Raw genomic sequence first — 17,842 nt, forward strand, 5'->3', positions numbered from 1 at the left:
ATCATCTGACAATGCAGGGTTGCTGCAAACTTTCAATTTGTTAAAAAAAGAAAGAAAGAAAGAAAGAAAAACATCCACAAATCGCAATAAAACAAGGCATGCCTGAACAGCAAAACACCCACTGGCCCACGACAACCACATCCTTCAGCAAAGGAGGTAACAGGTAACAACACTGCCAGGTGACCCCCGGAACACATGCGTGGCAGGGCTAGTTTGTCAGGTACAAGCAGGGCAGCCTCATCATGAGGTTCCAACATGAAACGTGTGCTACTAACAGTTGCAGTGATAGCACGGTTAAAGGGGGACAAATGGCCCCCTTAATAAAAGATGTTAGAGGAGTTCCCTTGTGGCTCAGCGGGTTAGGGACCTGGTGTTGTCACACTGCTATGGCTCTGGTTACAGCTGGGGTGCAGGTTCGATCTCTGGCCCGGGAACTTCTGCATGCTACGGATACAGCCAAAAATAAGTAAATACATAATTAAAAGATGTTAGAAAAGACACACAGTCTCACCATTGAAACAGGAGGGAGGGGTTCTGAAGGCCAGGTAGATGGACAGACCTGGGGGCACTGAGATACCCCACGGTCCCTGTGCCCCACTGGGAGGGGAGGAAGAAGAGTTGTCACCAACCGGTCAGGAAGGCGAGGCTGCAGGGCACCTGGCCCAGGGGGAGGAAACGGGGGACTGAGCCCCTTTTCTAAACACTCGGGAGCAAAGGCAGTGCACTTCCAAGTCCCTGAGCAGGACCGCCACACAGAGGCTCCAGCCCAGGTGGGATCACCCCCTCCACCTCCGACTTGGCCACCAATGCACAAAGGAGCACAGCCCAGGCAGCGTGGCTCCCTCGTTGAGAGTGCCTGAAACTGTCTGACAGCGAAAGAACGAAAGGACGCCTGCCCTATTTCTATCAGGAAATCCCATCTCGCCCTCTGAGGAGCCTGTTCCGTGGGAGGCAGCCTCCCTCATTTGTCCCCAGAACCAGGGTCCTTTATGCGACAACAGATACCAACACTTGCTGGGGAGATAGGATCAGCCTGGGACCAGGGTAGCTTGTTCCCAGGATGGAACCTTATTGAGCTGCAGCGCTTTTATCTTTAATGGATCGTTTTACGGGACAATAGATGGTGGAATTTGGTATCTCACACCAGCAGTGTCAATGATTTCAAATAATGACATTTTTATTGAAACGCGCATGAGATAAACAGAGGCTTGGGAGCTTTGGCTCAGGGAAAAACGGGGAGTCTCAGGTGGGGATGACAGCTGACGGGGGCGGGGGACACCAAACGACCAGCCTGCTGGCACGACAGGGTACTCTGAGGGGGTGGGGAGGGGTGGGCAGAGACCTGGGTTGCCTCCACCTCTCCTGGGTTCCCAGGGGAACAGGGGTGAGCATCCTGAGGCCCCCCCAGCAGCCAGCCGACCCCCTTTAATTAAGGAACAGACTACAAAGTGAGTGGGGTGGCGCAGCAATGAAGCGCCTGATTCCAGCCCCTGGTTTATTTCAGGCCCATGAATTATTTCTGTCGTGTGAGAGGACCGAAAGCGCAGGGTCACATGTGCGCTGGGTTTTAATGCTGCTTTTGAAGCCGTGGGGGGCCCTTTCTCAGGTGAGGTTTTACAAGGCGGGTGCCGATCAATGCAGCGTCTAGTCAGAGGTGGGAAGGGGCCTCGTGGGCTGCCAGCACGGGGGTGGGGTCAGCGTGGGGGGAGCAGGGCCATGAGCGCTCTGTGCTCTCGCTAAAGCAGCCGCCTTCTCCCCCTTGCCTTCTCCCCCTCTTTGAACTGGCCTGAAAACAACAGGGAGGCGGCCTCCCATTGTGTCTAGGGCCCATGACCTCCCCCTCTAGTGGGGCTTGCGCCGAGCAGGGACCCCACCCCAACCCCCCACGCCTTGATTTTATTTCTGCTGCAACACAGGAAGGTTTGAACAGAAAAGAACAGAGGAAGGTCCGCTGAGAGTACCCAAATCTGCAGGGACAGGAGGGAGGTGTGGGGTGAGCTGAGGGTGGGGTGGAGGGCGGGGGCGTGGCTGGGAGTCGAGGTCTGTCCCTGGGCTGGGAGAGGCGACCTGGGAGGCCCCAGGCCTGTGAAATCACTTCCCATGCCCTTGACGCGTTTGTGCTCATCATCACCCACACCCACGGACACGCCAGGCCTTCTGAACCTCATATGGACACACATAGACCGTAGAGGCCCCTGGCCAACAGAAGGACAGGCCCTGGGCTCTCCCGGCCCCCTCAGGGTGGCCCTAAGCGACCTTGACTTGCTCGCTTAACATCAGGACCAACTCTGGAAAGTGTGCAGGTTAAAAGGTTAAAAGCAGCTCTGCGACCACCAGGGGTTCCAGCTGCCACGTGTTAAGACAATCAGGTGTCAGCCGACTGCCCAGCAGATGAATGGCACAGGGTGCTCGGGGTCACTCCCGGGGCCGCTCTGGGCCCTGGTGCTTCGGGTTAAAGTCACACACAGGTAAGCCGGAGAGAGCAGAGACCTAAGCCCAGTGGTGGTGGTGGGGGGGGGCTCTGAAAGAGGGCCTGCCTCTAGCAGGTCTGCTCTCGCCAGTGCAGCCTTGCCGGTTCCCACCTGCCCGGCTCCCCATCTCCTGCTGCAGTGCCCATGTGAGCAGAAAGCACATCCTCAGCCAGATTTTGAAGCAAAGCTAACGAAAGGTCCCTCTACTCACAGATTTGCAGGAATCTCCCTTCCGGGGAGCTGAAATCTGCCCACAGCAACCTCTCTACCTCAAGAGAAATTTGCCATGGAAACCAGACCCTGCAAACAGAGCCGGACTCCCTGATGGCTCATCTGCAGGCCGGGTGAGGGTGGTGAGGGACTCCAGCCCCTCCGGCTTCTGCGGCGGGAGTGGTCCCCACAGCAGGCCACAGACCCCCACAGCTTGAATCAGCCCCTGATCCACACACTGCCAGTGGGAGGATCTCAAAGGGGCACAATGCCCAGCAATGACACTCCTTTCAGAAGGACACACAATTTCTTAGAGCAGCAGGCGGACAGGCAGGGGAAGGATTCCAGTGACTGGCCTGGCGCTCCAGCCTGGAGCCAGGAAGGTGGGCCGCCAGGCAGGCTGGTCGGTTCCCGTGGCCCTCAAGCAGAAGACCTGCAGTCTCAGAAGCAGCTCGAGCCAGCGCAGTGCTTTACTGCTCCAACTCCAAAGCACCCACTTTGAACCAAAGATGCCAAAACGAAGGGCCATCTGCTCCTGCCAGACCAAGCCAGCAGGCTGTGCAACAGGCCAGCGACGCCTGTGATTTGTGATGTTTCAGGGACTCTGTTTCTTACAGAGGGTCCACTCTCTCCCACGGCTTCAGTTCGGGTCACATTTGCCAGCGGAGACACACCCTGTCCCCAAGGGGAGTGCCTGTCTGGGCACATGCTCCCAGGACCCGCCACCCCTTCTGACTTACAGGATGATGCTGAGGGGCAGGGCTGAGCAGTGGTTAGGCACATGAGCTCAGCCCCACTGCTCCCTAGCTCTGAGGCCCCACCACGGCCCCAGATGGGTCCGTAACCCATCTGTGGCGGAGAGCAATGTGGGACAAGACCAGGAGTCACTCCAAGCGCAGCCTGGCACACAAGAAGCATCCGAAGGTGGTCACGGCCATGGCTATTTCTCATCACGTTTCTTACCCAAGCGGCAGGTGAAAGATGACGTGACGTTTGCAATGGCCCCAGGCTGGAAACAATCCAAACATCCCACCATCAGATAAAGAGGCAGAGGTACGGTCACACAACAGAAAACACTACAGCCGTGAAAATGGATAAGCCAGCACCACACGTGCCACAGATGACTCCTCCTCACAGACTCCAAATGGAAACACAAGACACAAGTCAGTCCGTGTGTGTGGACCCCAAACCTGCCAGCACTTAGCCGTGTCTCCAGAAACGCAGACGCACACAGAAAGCAGCCCAGGGAAGCAGTGACACGAGGGTCATCGGAGTCGGGAGGATGGTCACAGCTCTGGGGGGTGGGGAGGGAGGCCATGGAGGAAGGGGCCCAGGATGGGAATGAGGAGGTTACTTTCCCAACATCACACATCTTGGAGAGTCACATGGGGCGGATTGGGCAGTCGTTCCATAAACTGCATGCAAATGTCGATCTTTGGGGGCAAGTACATATTTGGCATGCTTTTCTGTACCATGTTACATCTCACAATAAAAACCTTTATGAAAAAGTGAACGCAACGTGACATAATGTGACTGGCACAAGCCCTCAGATGCCCCCCAAGGCTCCTGGCCCCTGGGGCTCACACACCTGCTCTGGTCATTCCAGCATCCCTCTTGGGGCTGTTATGAGATTGCTCTGCTGTAAATAAAGGCCCCAAATCAACAGATCCTAAAATAGGGAGGTTACCCTGGGTGGGCCAGACCTAATCAGGTGGGCCCTGGAAAGGTGCTGGGCCCTCTCTAAGTCAGAGGGGCCAAATGTGAGGGGACCTCAGCACTGTATGGACCTTCCTCGGGGCTCCAGGTACTGGCCCAGCCTGCTGACTCCACCTCTGAGACCTTGAACTGGGGCTCCGGGTACCAGCCCGCCTGGGTACTGTGCACCTATCACCATGAGCCACCCCCGCCTGCGGGAATCACTGTGCAGCAGCAGAAAACTAAGACTGCCCAGCTGGAGGGAAGGAAGAAAGATCAGAAATATCTGACAGAAGGATGCCAGATCGTCCACATCTGTCCAATTTGGGTTCTGAGCATGAGGCTCTGTTAATTATTCTGTCTCCTTTCCCCATATTTGAAGTATTGAGAGAGAGAGAGGAGGAGGAAAAAAAAAGAAAAAGAAAAAGAATACACTCCAAATAGGACAGAATAGAAGGGGGCAGGCGTGACTTTACAGTGGAGACATCTGACCAGCATGACCTCAGCAGCCAAAGAGCCCAAGGTCAACACCAGCAGTGACGAGCCAGGCTGATGGCAGGCACCCCGATATTACGGAGGAGACGTCCCCTCCCATGTGGTCCTCTTCTCAGCACCCAGCGCTCCAGTCTGACAGGGAGCAAAACACCAAATTCCCACTGGGGGAAATTCTCCAAAACCTCTGACCACCGTCCTCCTCCAACTGGCCAAGGGCCTCAGGAACAAGGAAAGTCAGGGGAATGGTCACAGCCCAGAGGAGCCTGAGGAGATGTGACAGCTGAATGGCCCATGGGTCCTGGACGGGGGCCTGGGACAGAAGAGGACACAGAGGGAAAGTAAGGCGAACTGCATGAAGGCAGACTCCAGTTGACAAGAGTGTAGCCATATTGGTTCATTCACTGCAACACATGTTCTAGCCTCGCGTAAAATCCTAAGGAGGCTGGGTGTGGGGTGCATGGGAACTCTCTGTACTGTCTTCTCAGTTTTTTCTGTAAATCTAAAACAGCTCTGAAAAATAAACTCTGAAAAAGAGAGAGAGCGGATGCCACTGAAACAGTGGATAAATAGACAAGCCTGTGACAAATATGGAAGGAAGCTGGAAGGGGCTGCGGTGGACTGTCAGCACTGGGCCCCCTCCATCACCCTGCCCTCCTGCCCCTGCTCAGCGAGAAGCTGTTTCCCAAAACTCCCTTGGCCACAGGGACACCCAGCTGTCCCGGCTCCAGCTCAGCTCATCCAGGGCATCACCGGAGCCCCCCACTCAGCTTTGCTGGCTCTGGAGGAGAGCATATGGTGAGACTCTTCCTCAGCAGAAGGCTGACCTTCCTCTGCTAGCGTGATGTTAAAACCACTTTGCATTCCCTGAACAAACACCAACTGTGTCTGTCCCCGCCAGCGCCATGAGATTCAAGGAGCCAGCCAGCTCCTGCCGTCAAGTAGCAGCCCCTGGGCGAACGCAGGGTTTCCGAGGTCCCCAAGCCACCCTGAGGCGCACATGGCATGGACTGTCATGTGATGCAAGCGTCCAGCTTTGCTGGAGCAGCACCAGGCCCCTAAGAGTTTGGCGTGGGTGAGACCGGCCAGAAGCAGTCTGGGCTGATCTGGGATTCAAACTGCACTGTGTGAAGTTGCCTGTTGTGCCCACCATGGTCATGAACGACGCAATCCTATCCTCACGGTGTGGTGACACTTGGGGCCTCCATGTGAGACTCAAAAGTCTCTCCGGCATCAGGAGTTAATTTTCGAAGGCCAAAGCCAGCTTTCGGCTTCAGATTTATGACACAATCCTTACAAGCAGTCACTGGGGGATGACAGAGCGGTCCCGAGAGAGCAGGCTGAGGGCTCTACAAGGAGGACGGGGAGGGGACTCAGGCCAGGGGTGACAGGGCTGTCCTTCCCATCAGTGCCCACGTGCTCAGGCCCTCCTGGCCACTCGGCCAGGTTCTAGGGGGCTCTGTGGCTGAGTCAGCTCCCGGTCGCCTTGTGGAACGCCGGTGTCCTGTCTCTTGGGCACAATCCCCAGGGTGAGGGGTGGGCCCTGGAGGCCCGACTCACAAACTGCCCATGCGGAGAGCGAAGCTTCCTTTCCCTACACATGCACTGCCACATACACAACTCAAGAGCGCATGTGTGTGCATGACACCCACGCACACTCCAGGGTGACCGAGCACCATGACCCACCTGGGCCGGAGAAGTTTCCAGGATGCAGGACTTTCAGGAAAGCTGCACTGGTCACCCCAATACCAAGGTCACCTGGCACCCTGAAGGATGAGGTAATGGGCACGCATCCAACAAGGGGTGGGCACACAAGAGTAGAGGCTGCCCTGGCCACAGACGGTGTCAAAAGAGATGACAGAGAGGCGCTCCCTGCTGCCCATGACAAAAGAGATGACAGAGAGGCGCTCCCTGCTGCCCATGACCCCACGACGAGCCTAGCGACAGGCCACAGAGCTAGGACCAGGACCAGGACCAGAGCTAGGACCAGGAAGAGGGGCCTCGGCTGGTCTTGCTCACCAGCCTCAACCTCACTTGGGAAAACAACCATCTTCTCATAGGAGGAGGGTCCTTCTGCAGAGATGGGGCCACCGCCCATGGCAAAACCCCCAGCAACCAACCTCAGGCAGGGCAGTGGGGGTTGGCTGTGGGCCGAGGGTGGCCTCCGCCTGGAGCTGCAGGGTCTGCCCTCTGAGCAAGCAGATTCCAGCCAGCGGGGAGCAGACGCCAGGGCGTTAGACAGTGGGACCCTGCCACCTTAATCGTTATCTTTGAATAAGCAGGGGTCCCGACGCCTCTCTGCTGGCTGGTAATCTGCTCTCAGGGGGAGCCTTCTGCACGAAAACACTCTCTTGGTTGCTGTATTTCTGGTCCTCTTAGCTCAGGTCCTGGGGCTGAGTAAGGAGGAGCCTTGGCTGGTTTCCCCAGCGTGTTTCTATCCGGTGGGTCTCTTCCACCTAACACCCCCTGGTGCTGAGGCCGCAAGGAGCTGCTGTGCTGAGCCGCCACAGCTCTGTCCCCAGAGCCCAGTGGGGCCAGGCTGGCGAGTGAGGGGAGGCGGAAATGCATCATCTCACTCTGGGTCTTGTACCGGTGACAGGGCGCAGTACCGGGAAGCTGAGTTATTAAAGCCAATCTGTGAAGCTGTCAGACTGCCACTAATCTCCATTTCAGATGACCGCCGAGCCAGCCCTCCCAGCCACCAAGGGGCAAGGCGGCCAGGAGGGGCCCCCCTGCACTGCAGGAGGAGGGGGCCCCTGGTCCCCACAGCGCCAGGCTCTCAGCAAGTTCGCACAGGGACCTCCCCCAGCGCTCTCCGCTCTCCACCACAGGCCTCAGGCTGCTGCCTGGGGGTCGCTTTGCTTGGCTCCATCAACCACCAGAATTTCCAATTCTGCTGCTGGTGACGAAGCAGAGGCCCTCATGGCCAGTCTGGCACTGCGGTTCAGCAGTGCCACCTGCAGCCAGACCTGGGGAGCCTTTGTGGGGAAGTGGAGAGGCACTTGTCCCCAAGGCTCACTGGGAGGAACTGATCAGTGCCCGCAGGGGCAGTGGGCTGATGCTGCCTAGGGGGTTGCAGGGAGGTCCTGAGGTACTGGAAGGGGGCCCAGCAGCCCCCTCCCCCCAAAGAGCCTTGCCCTACATCCCTGGGCAACAGACCCATGAATCCAGAGCCCAGGGCATCCAGCCTCTCCACTAAGCTGCAACCAGAAAGCAGGTAACGTGGGAGCCAGCCAGCATCTGCACCCTGGCTCGCCTCCCTCCCTGTGCCCCACAGCAGGGAGCACACACACTTCAATGCACATGGCTGCTTGCACACGCACACACATGCACACTCACATCCGCACAGGCACACCTCTAGAGCACCAAGGGCAGGCAGAGACGACTGCCTGCTGTGTGTCAAGTTTCCCGGCAGCAAAAGAAAGGCTGCACAATCCGCTCCTGTGAAACTCCCCTGAGCAGAGATGCCAAAGAAAAACTGTAGGTGCCACGGAATCAAAAGGAGAAATTCTCTACACGCCCCAGAGCCGCATTGCTCAGGCTTCTTAAAGGTCAGGGAAGGAGCAAAGCTTTGGAGTCTCTGGGGCTCCCTGCCTCTCCCGCCCATCGCACCCCAGGACCCCTGAGCACAATCCCAGGGACCCTCTCCCCCTGCCCCTGACTCAAGGAGCCTGATGCCAGGCAAATAGAGGGGGGAGGACGGGAGGAGCCGAGGAAGCTGGAAATAAACCAACTGCAGAATCTAGGGTCTGCCTGAAGGTTAAGGTTCAGGCCCAGACCATCCCATAGGGAACACTGTCCCTCTAGCGGCTTGTCCTCCACCCACCCCCACTGGGCACACAGTAGGTGCTGCCTGTGGATACGGGGCCCTACTGTCTGGGCAACAGTATGAAACAACAGCTGCGGGTGTGTCACAAGCTCATCTAAAGTTCCTCTTTAGATGCTGCCAGCAGGGACCCACAGACGCCCTACCAGAGGCAGATGTCCAGGGAGGCTGACAGGCGGACCACCCCTGGGATGGCTGACCCAGCACCACCTCTGGGTTCCAGGAGGGCCTTGCTGGGGGAGAATGGAACAGGGGGGGACAGGTGTCCGGCCAAGCCCCGGCTGCCTGGCAAGTCCCTGCAGGAGGCCCTGAGCCAGGCAGAGGCTCAGGCAGAACCACTCAGCCTGCTTCCTGGTGCCCACAACCTCCTGGCCTCGCTGACCAACTGTCTAGGCCACGGGAAGCCTGGGTCGATTCAAAAGCCCCATCTCAAAAGGGATTTTTGAAGCACTCAAACACTTCAGATATTCTTAGCCTCACTGCCTGAGAGCGCCGCATAATGCCGGCCTTTTGGAGCAAATTCCATGCTTTTATCGACACCAGGCTGTTCACGTCACTTTGACACACAAATCACACTACCCAAGTAGCAGCAGACCCGGAAAGCCTCCATGAGACGCCGTAAACCTGAGTAAGTCGACACTTTAAAAAAAACTGTCACCGAAATACTCCGAAGTGGTTGCAATTAAGCTGCTGCAGACGCAAGAGGAACAGTGTAATTAGGGAAACAGACGTGGGAGCATGATCACTGGAGGAGAGCACCCCCCCAACCCCAGCTCAGGGGAAGGGCAGGAAGCAGAGGCCTCACCCTCCCTGCCCAGGAACGAAAGGACACCACCCCTGCCGCCACCCCCCTCCCCATGTGTTGGCCCAAGAGGGAATGCAGCCTGAAGGGCCAGCTCCATCTGATGTGACCTCTGAGCCAGGGCTCCCAGAAACTACGGGGTTGCTGTGCTCCCAGCATCCAGGTCTCCTGACTGTCTCTGAGCTCCCCTCAGTGCCAGGCCTCTGCTGGGGGGACCAAGGACCCTGCCCTCGTGGGGTCCAAGGTCTGGTGGGGATGATGGCTGAGCTGGGTGGGCCAAGGGGAGAGGGTGGGCAGCCCAGAGCCCCTGAAGCTGAATCCTGCATGGTGCCCGGAAGAGCCCCTTTCCAACAGCCACACTTGGTCAGCCTGAGGGGACCCCTACATGCAATCCCACCCTTTCAGGACCAGAAACCAAGATTCGGATTGAGGGACCTTTCCGGAATGTTCTTCCTCTAAGGAAGCTTGGGCTGCTTCCTCTAGCACCTGAGGATTCAGGCTGCGGGGAAGGTGGAGGTGGGTGGATAGTGGGGGCTGCCCCAAGCAATCCAGGGTGCAGCGCAGGCACAGGAGTGTTTGGGGCTGTCCTGGGGGGCGCTGGTGACAGGAGATGAGTGAACAGAGCCAAGCATCAGCCCTGACCTGTCACCCAGGGCCTACAGCTCCTCAAGTTCCCAGTGTCCCTTCTCAGGGACCTTCCACAAACCCAGTCCCACTGTCTTCCAACCACCCTAGGCCCCAGACGCCCACTCCTCCTTGCACAGCGCCTTCCCTGCCCTGACTACCCCCCACCCACCCACCCAGTCCCCAGAACACACTTAGCCCCAAGTCGCCTCAGGCCTCCCACACCTGAAAGCTTCCTTGGCCAGCACGGGCTGGGATACAGCAATGACTGCTTGCTTTCCTTTACTTTTTTCTTTCTTTTCAAAGGAAGAGGTGAGTTTTCTCCCCTCAGAACCTCTCTAGCTGGAAGACCCTGACCAAACCTAGGGCTGAGCATTCCCACCGTCCACCCACCCGGCAGAGGCTCCCTCTCCTTCTGCTGCTGTTCCCAGGGGACGGCCAATGCCACTGCCAGGTGAGGAGTCCATAAAAGGATGAAAGAACCTGGGAAATTTCCACCGCCACGCAGGGTGCCACAGCCCGGTGGGAAGGGTGGGAGCGCCACCTAGTGGCCCTCGGGGGAGCTGCGCCGGGACGGGACTGGGACAGGGCCAGTTCCTGCGGCCAGAGGGTAGCTGTCCCTCCCAGCACAGCCTTCACCATGAGACACTGCCCAGGCCAGGGAGTTGGGCCACCTGTACACACTCAGTCACACACATGCACAACACACACATGAGCACCTAATACACACTAAAAACAGACAAACATACACAACACACATACATACATTCATACGCATACTCACACACACACCCATGTGTACACACCATATACACTCACACTTACATATATACATTCACATATACCGACATCTATTTGTATATACACACAAAAGCAAGTGCACACTCACGTACTCAGATATACACTTATAGACACAGTATATACATGTATATATACATGTGAATACACATGTATATTCACACACGCACCCTCACACACTCTCTCTCACACACACACACACACGTATGCACACGCACACAGCCCCAGCCTGTGGATCTACCTGTACGGGAAGCCAGAAGGCCACTCATCCACACTCAGCCCACAAGACCCATGGGAAAGACGCCGCCGGTGCGGAGCTGGTGGGCAGAGCCCTCCAGGGAAGGAGCCAACCCCCTCACCCCGCAGGTGCGGGCCTGGGGCCAAACATGACCCTTTCCCGGCCAGGCCTGACCGGGGCCCTCCATGCAGTCCCAGCCCACCCTTGTGTCCCCGTGGAGAGAGGAGGGGACAGAGTAGCTGCGCCACCCCTGGACAGCGCTGGGCTGGCACCCTGACCAGGAAACACTCACTTGGGTGCTCTGGACCACACATCAGATGTGAGATTCAGGCCTTTGTTCAGCCACCATCACCAACCTCCTCAGTCTCTCTAAAGTGTTCCCAAAGGCAAATCCCTCCTAGCCTAGAGGTTCTGCTGATCAAGGGCTTATGAAAAGCCATGAAGTAGAGAAGCGGATTGAAATCAGGAAGCCCATGAAATTGCACCAGGATCCCAACAAACACACAAAAGAGCACAACTCAAAGGTCAGAGGGCCCATGGCCAGCAGGATAATGGCCTCAAGAACCACAGCCTAACCTGGGACCCGCGGACATGGCACCTCACGTGCCAGGGGGGCGTCTGCAGGAGGGATTAAGTTATGGTCCCTAAGATGAGGAGGATCCCGGATAACGGGGGGCCCAGAATCATCATAAGGGTCCTTATAAGAGACTCAAGACGCCGCACTGCTGGCTATGAGGATGGAGCGAGGGATGTGGCACCTCTGGAAGCTGGAAAAGGAGAAACTGATTCTGCCCCGGAGCCTCCAGAAGGACCAGCCCTGCACACACCTGGGTTTAGCCTCGTGAGACCAGGCAAGACTCCTGACTCCAGAATTGGCAGAGAGCAAGCGTGACCTGTGGTCCTTTGTTAGAGCAGCCATGGGAAACCCACATAAAGCCCACCATGCCGGTCCCCAACTCGTCTCCAGCCTCCCCTGCCATCCGAGTGGGAACTGCTGCCAGACAGTGGGCCGGGGCCTTCCTCTGCCCACACCAGAGGTGAGGCGAGGGTAGTCACACGGCCAACAGGGAGGCCCGGCTGCTGAGCCCTCCGCTCAGTGGGCCTGCTCCCACCCCCCAGGCAAAGGACCCCCAGACCGGCAGGCACAGGCTCAGCCAATGGGGGCTCAGCTCTCTGCTGGGATGACAAGGTATGGGCGCCTTGGCCAGGGTGCCCCCCGTACAAAGGAGAGGGCTCACTGGCTGAGCCCCACCCTGCCTCCCCTCCCGCCCGCAACCCTCTGAGCTGTGGCGATTATTGTGACAATAGAACTTTCTAAGGGCTGGGGAGAGGCAGAGAGATGCAAAGTCCCCAGCAGAAGGCTCTGCTGGAAACCACAGTGAACAAAGACAGCCTCCTGTCGCCCTGCCAGCAGAAGCTGCCGGCCAGGGGAGTGCTCAGCTCAGAGATTCCAGAACATGATCCAACCCAGCCTGCGGGGCCCCTGGCTCACAAGGTGCCCTTCGGGGCGGCCTGCCCACCCTGCCCTGCAAACAGCAGGTGAACCCCCACAGTGGGAGAGGGAGGGAGCTGCTAACCCCTCCCCCAACCTGCAGGCCAACGAGGAGGAGAGGGAAGGCCCATGCACAAAGCCACCCACTCCCCAGGTCCTCGGCCCCATGAGCCCCCAGCACAACAGCCTCGGTTCCAGGAGGCGCTACCATGAGGTACCCCGGACACAAAGCACAAGCTCCACTGTCAGGGGGTGGCAGGTTGGGGTATGCATTCCCTTATCTAGCTGGGGTGGGGCCAGCAGGTGGAGCAGCCAGAGTCCCCCCACCTCTGCCTGCCCCCCCAGAGCCACAGCCTGAGCCACATCCCCCGGGAGCCACACAAAAGGGATCCCCTGCCCAGCGGGGCAGCCTCTCCTGATGCCTTGAGGGTGACGGAGCCCCTCCTCCTCCCTCAGAAGTGGCTGACGGAGCTGGCCCTCACCATGACTTGGGCTCCCCAAAGTGCAGGTAGTTGATGCTGTACAGGTCCATGTCCTCCGTGTGCCAGGCGAAGGTGGTCTTCCACATGCCAAAGTACAGGTAGGGGGTGTTGACGCCCTCGATGATCGTGCCGCACTCGCGCTCCACCATGTCCAGGATGGTCCGCAGGTTCCCGATGTTCCACTGGGCCACGTCCTGCAGGGCGGCGAGCACACGGTCAGGCCACTGGCCGGCCCAGGCTCCCGGCCTCCCCCTGCCCCCCACCCCCAGCAGTGAGGCACGTGTGTCATTCCCTCCAAGCCCCAGGCTGCAGTGCAACCCTGGCAGAGGGCCCGAGAGTCAGAGGTTGCCCCTGAACCAGCCCACTTCAGAGCCTCACCCACCCCAGGGGTCCCAAACCCACAGACCCCGGCCCTGTGCCCTGTGCTGGGTGGTTGGTCAAGCGTGGCTTTCCCCGGATCCCACGCTGAGCTACTTCACACAGAGGTGAAGGTCACGGTTGATTGTGAATAATTAACATGCCCTGAGGTCAATGACTGGGAAGGAGGAAGGTCGAGCAAGCTAGCTGGGCTCCAGGGATGGTGCCAGACAGCCCTCCCGCACTTTCCCACGGGGCAGCCAGAGACGGCACTCAGGACTAGGCAGGCACACTCCTCTCTTGCTAGCACAATAACCAAACAAACTCCGTCTTGTCATGAGAGCTCCTAAAACACGCATTCATCAACTTCCAGTCCCCAAAGAACCCCCGGGGCTGTTGAGGTACTGAGTGCACTCTGCGTTCCCTCGTCCCATATCCACCCCGTGGGTCCATGTTCCAGGCCCCTGACTCGGCAGGGCCGGCAGTCAGTCCATGCAAGGTGAGCCATGGCCAAGCCCAGGACATGGGGGAGGTCAGCGATCAGACCCTCGCTGCAAGCCAGAGAAGCCCGGGGTCACCTCGAGGAAAAGCTGCCCAAGGTTGGGGGCACCAGCATCCAGTCACCTCCCCAAAAGCCCATCTATCAGCTCCACTGTCTCGACTGAGCAGGATGATAATGCATCCTGTGACTGGGCTGAGTCATTCTCTGCTCTGGGCCTCAGGTTCCCCATCTGCCCAAGGAGATTGTTGCACTAAGTCGGGCACGGCAGACACATGGAACCAAAGCCCCAAGGTCTCTTCCAGAAACTACGGCAGACTCGCTCACTGAGCTTCGCCTTGGCCCCACTGAACCTGAACTTGGCCGAGGAGCCCTCCTCAGGGCCATGAACACAACCAACTGCGGGCAGCACACAAAAGCAAACCTAGAAGTTCCCAGTGGATGAGGCTCCAAACTTTTTTTTTTTTTTTGAACAGACATTTCTCCAAAGAAGACATAGAGGCTCCATTTTTTTTTTTTTTTTTTTTTGCTTTTTAGGGCCACAGCTGCAGCATATGGAAATTCCCAGGCCAGGGGTCAAATCGAAGCTGTTGCACACGACAGCCACAGCAACGCAGAATCGGAACCAGGTCTGTGACCTACACCACAGTTCACAGCAATGCCGGATCCCTGACCCATTGATCGAGGCCAGGGATCAAACCTGCATCCTCACGGATACTAGTCAGATTCGTTTCTGCTGTGCCACAACGGGAACTCTCTCCAATTGTTGAATTTGTATTCAAAAACGATAATTTTAGGTCCTCAAGGGAATGGGAAGATAAGCCACAGACTTGGAGAAAATATTTGTCAAAGACATATCTGACAAAGGATTGTTATCCAAAATACATAAAGAACTCTTAAAACTTAACAATGAGAAAACAAACAACACCTTAAAAACTGGACCCAAGACCTGAACAGACATCTCACCAAGGAAGATACACAAAGATGGTGAATCAGCACATGAAAAGATGCTCCAGGAGTTCCAGTCGTGGTGCAGCGGAAATGAATCCGACTAGTAACCATGAGGTTGTGGGTTCGATCCCTGGCCGTGCTCAGTAGGTTAAAGATGTAGCATTGCCTTGAGCTGTGGTGTAGGTCACAGCTGTGGCTTGGATCCGGCATTGCTGTGGCTGTGGCTATAGCTGGCAACTGTAGCTCCGATTTGACCCCTAGCCTGGTAAAAAAGAAAGAAAATGGAAAAAAAAGAAAGCAAGAAGAAAAAAAAAAAAAAAAAAAAAAAAAAAGATGCTCCACATCCTACAGTCATCAGGGAAATACATATCAAATCCAAAACGACTTGAAAAGACACATGTACTCCAATATTTACCGCAGCACTACCTGCAAGAGCCAAGACATGGAAACAACCTAAATGTCCATCGACAGAGGAGTGGATAAAGAAGATGTGGTACATATATGCACGATGGAGTATTACTCAGCCATTAAAAGGAACGAAATAATGGCATTCTTAGTAACATGGATGGACCTAGAAATTATCATGCCAAGTGAAGTCAATCAGACAATGAGACACCAACCTCACATCCTATCACTGACATGTGGAATCTGAAAAAAGGACACAGTGAACTTCTTTGCAGAACAGATACTGACTCACAGACTTTGAGAAACATACAGTTTCCAAAGGAGACAGTTTGGGGGGTGGGGGGATGCGCTGGGGTGTGGGATGGAAATCCTATAAAACTGGATTGTGATGATCACTGTACAAATATAAATGTAATAAATTCACTGAGTAATAAAAAAATCCAAAAATTATAAACTTCTTAGGAGAAAACATGGGGACAAATCTTCACAACCTTCAAATTGGCAAAGGATTCTTAAATAAGACACCCAGAGCACAAGCAATAAGACAAAAAGAACAGATAAACTGGACTTCATCAAGTTAAAAACTTCTGTGCTTCCAATACAGAGAATAAATCTATGGTTGCCAAGGCGGAGGGAAGGATTGGGAGTTTAGAATTAGCAGAGGCGAACTATTATACATAGGATGGCTAAACAAGATCCTACTTCCTTGTATAGCACAGGAACTATATTCAATATCCTGGGATAAACCATAACGGAAAAGAGCATAAGGAAGAATGTACATAGAGAGTTCCCTGGTGGCTCACTGGGTTAAGGATCTGGCATTGTTGCTGCTGTGGCTCAGATTTGATCCCTGGCCCTGGAACTTCCACATGCCTCGAGTGTGGCCAAAAAGAAAAAATATATAGTGTGCATATATACACACACACACACATATGTATAACTAAGTCACTTAACTGTATAGCTGATATTAATACATTATAAATCAACTATACCACAATAGAAGTTTTTTTTTTCATTCTCTGTTTCAAAGAACACAATCAAGAAAGTGAAAAGACAACCCACAGAACGGAAGAAAATATTTCCAAATCATTTCTCCAGTGAGGAACTTGTATCCTGAATGTATGAAGAACACTTACGACTCAATAATAAAAAGACAAATAATTCAAAATGGGTGACATATCTGAAGTGCCATTCCTCCAAAGCAGGTAGACAAGGGGTCAACAAGCACACGAAAAGAGACTCAAGATCATTATCACCGGGAAATGCAAATCAAAGCTACAGTGAAACACAGCTTCACACTCACCAGGACGGGTAAAGTCAAAAAGACAGGCTAACACGTGTGGACAAGGAGGTGGAGCAATCCGAACCCTCGTGCACTGCTGGTGGGAATGCAAAACAGCGCAGCTGCTTTAGGAAAAACAGTCTGGCAGCTCCTCAAAATAGTTAAACAAGGAGTTACCATGTGCCCTGCAATCCCACTCCTGGGTATGCGCTCCAGAGAAATGAAAACCACACAGGTCCGCACACCGACTTGTACGTGACTATTCATCGCAACATTATTCCTGGCAGCCAAAAGTGGAAAACAACCCAAGTGTCCATCAATTGGGGACTAGATAAAGAAAATGTGGTCCCTCCACACACGGGAGCATCCCTCGGCCTGAAAAGGAGAGAAGCACTGACGCTCGCTACCATGTGGATGGACCTTGAGACCATGATGCTCGGTGAGAGAAGCAGACACAGGACCCACAGTGTGTGCTTCTAGGGATGGGAAACGTCCAGAACAGGCACATCCACAGAGAGAGGGAGTGGGCTCATGGTTGCCAAGGCCAGAGAAGGGGACAACGGTGACTGCTAATGGGGACGGGGCTTCTTTCTGGGGTGATAAGAATGTTCTAGAGAGGGAGTTCCTGTCATAGCTCAGCGGAAACAAATCCAACTAGTAGCCATGAGGATGCGGGTTCGATCCCTGGCCTCACTCAGTGGGTCAGGGATCCGGCACTGCCATGAGCTGTGGTATATAGGTTGCAGATGTAGCTCAGATCCCATGTTGCTGTGGCCATGGCCAGCAGCTATAGCTCTGATTCAACCCCTAGCCTGGGAACCTCCATATGCTGCGGGTGCGGCCCTAAAAAAGAAAAAAAAAAAAAAAAAAAAAAAAAGGTTCCAGAGGGTTCCTACTGTGGCTCAGTGGATTAAGGATCCAGCTCGTCTATGCAGAGGTGTAGGTTTGATCCCTGGCCCAGCACAATACATTAAAGGATTCGGCACTGCTGCAGCTGCAGCTTGGATTCAATCTCTGGCCCAACAACTTCCATGTGCTGCAGGTGCAGCCATTAAAAAAGAAGAAGAAATAAAAAAGGATGTTCAACAACTGACTATTGGCTGCACAAATCTGAATAAACCAAAACCCACTGAACTGTATGCTTTAAATGGGCAACATGTGTGACATGTAAATTACATCTCAATAATCCTTTAAAAAAGAAAAGAGTAAGTCAGATAA

At 55.3% G+C, this 17,842-nt stretch overlaps 1 protein-coding gene across 9 annotated transcripts in view; it reads right to left on the reverse strand.

Moving 5' to 3' along the window:
• The window catches only part of KDM4B (lysine demethylase 4B), a 143,491-nt gene that overhangs the window by 69,671 nt on the left and 55,978 nt on the right, over positions 1-17,842 (reverse strand). For all 9 annotated transcript variants that reach the window (XR_014837760.1, XR_014837759.1, XR_014837758.1 and 6 more), the window contains one exon: positions 13,131-13,324. Coding sequence is in view for 6 of the 9 variants with exons in the window: in XM_021084034.2 (XP_020939693.1) it covers positions 13,131-13,324 (194 nt within the window). In the remaining 3 variants the exon portion in view is untranslated. The remainder of the gene's footprint in view (positions 1-13,130; positions 13,325-17,842) is intronic.

This window comes from Sus scrofa, chromosome 2, assembly GCF_054392235.1.
Source record: "Sus scrofa isolate SSC_HxYL_T2T_F1_AM1 chromosome 2, Sscrofa_HxYL_maternal_Yorkshire_Landrace_v2.0, whole genome shotgun sequence".
Taxonomy (NCBI): domain Eukaryota; kingdom Metazoa; phylum Chordata; class Mammalia; order Artiodactyla; family Suidae; genus Sus; species Sus scrofa.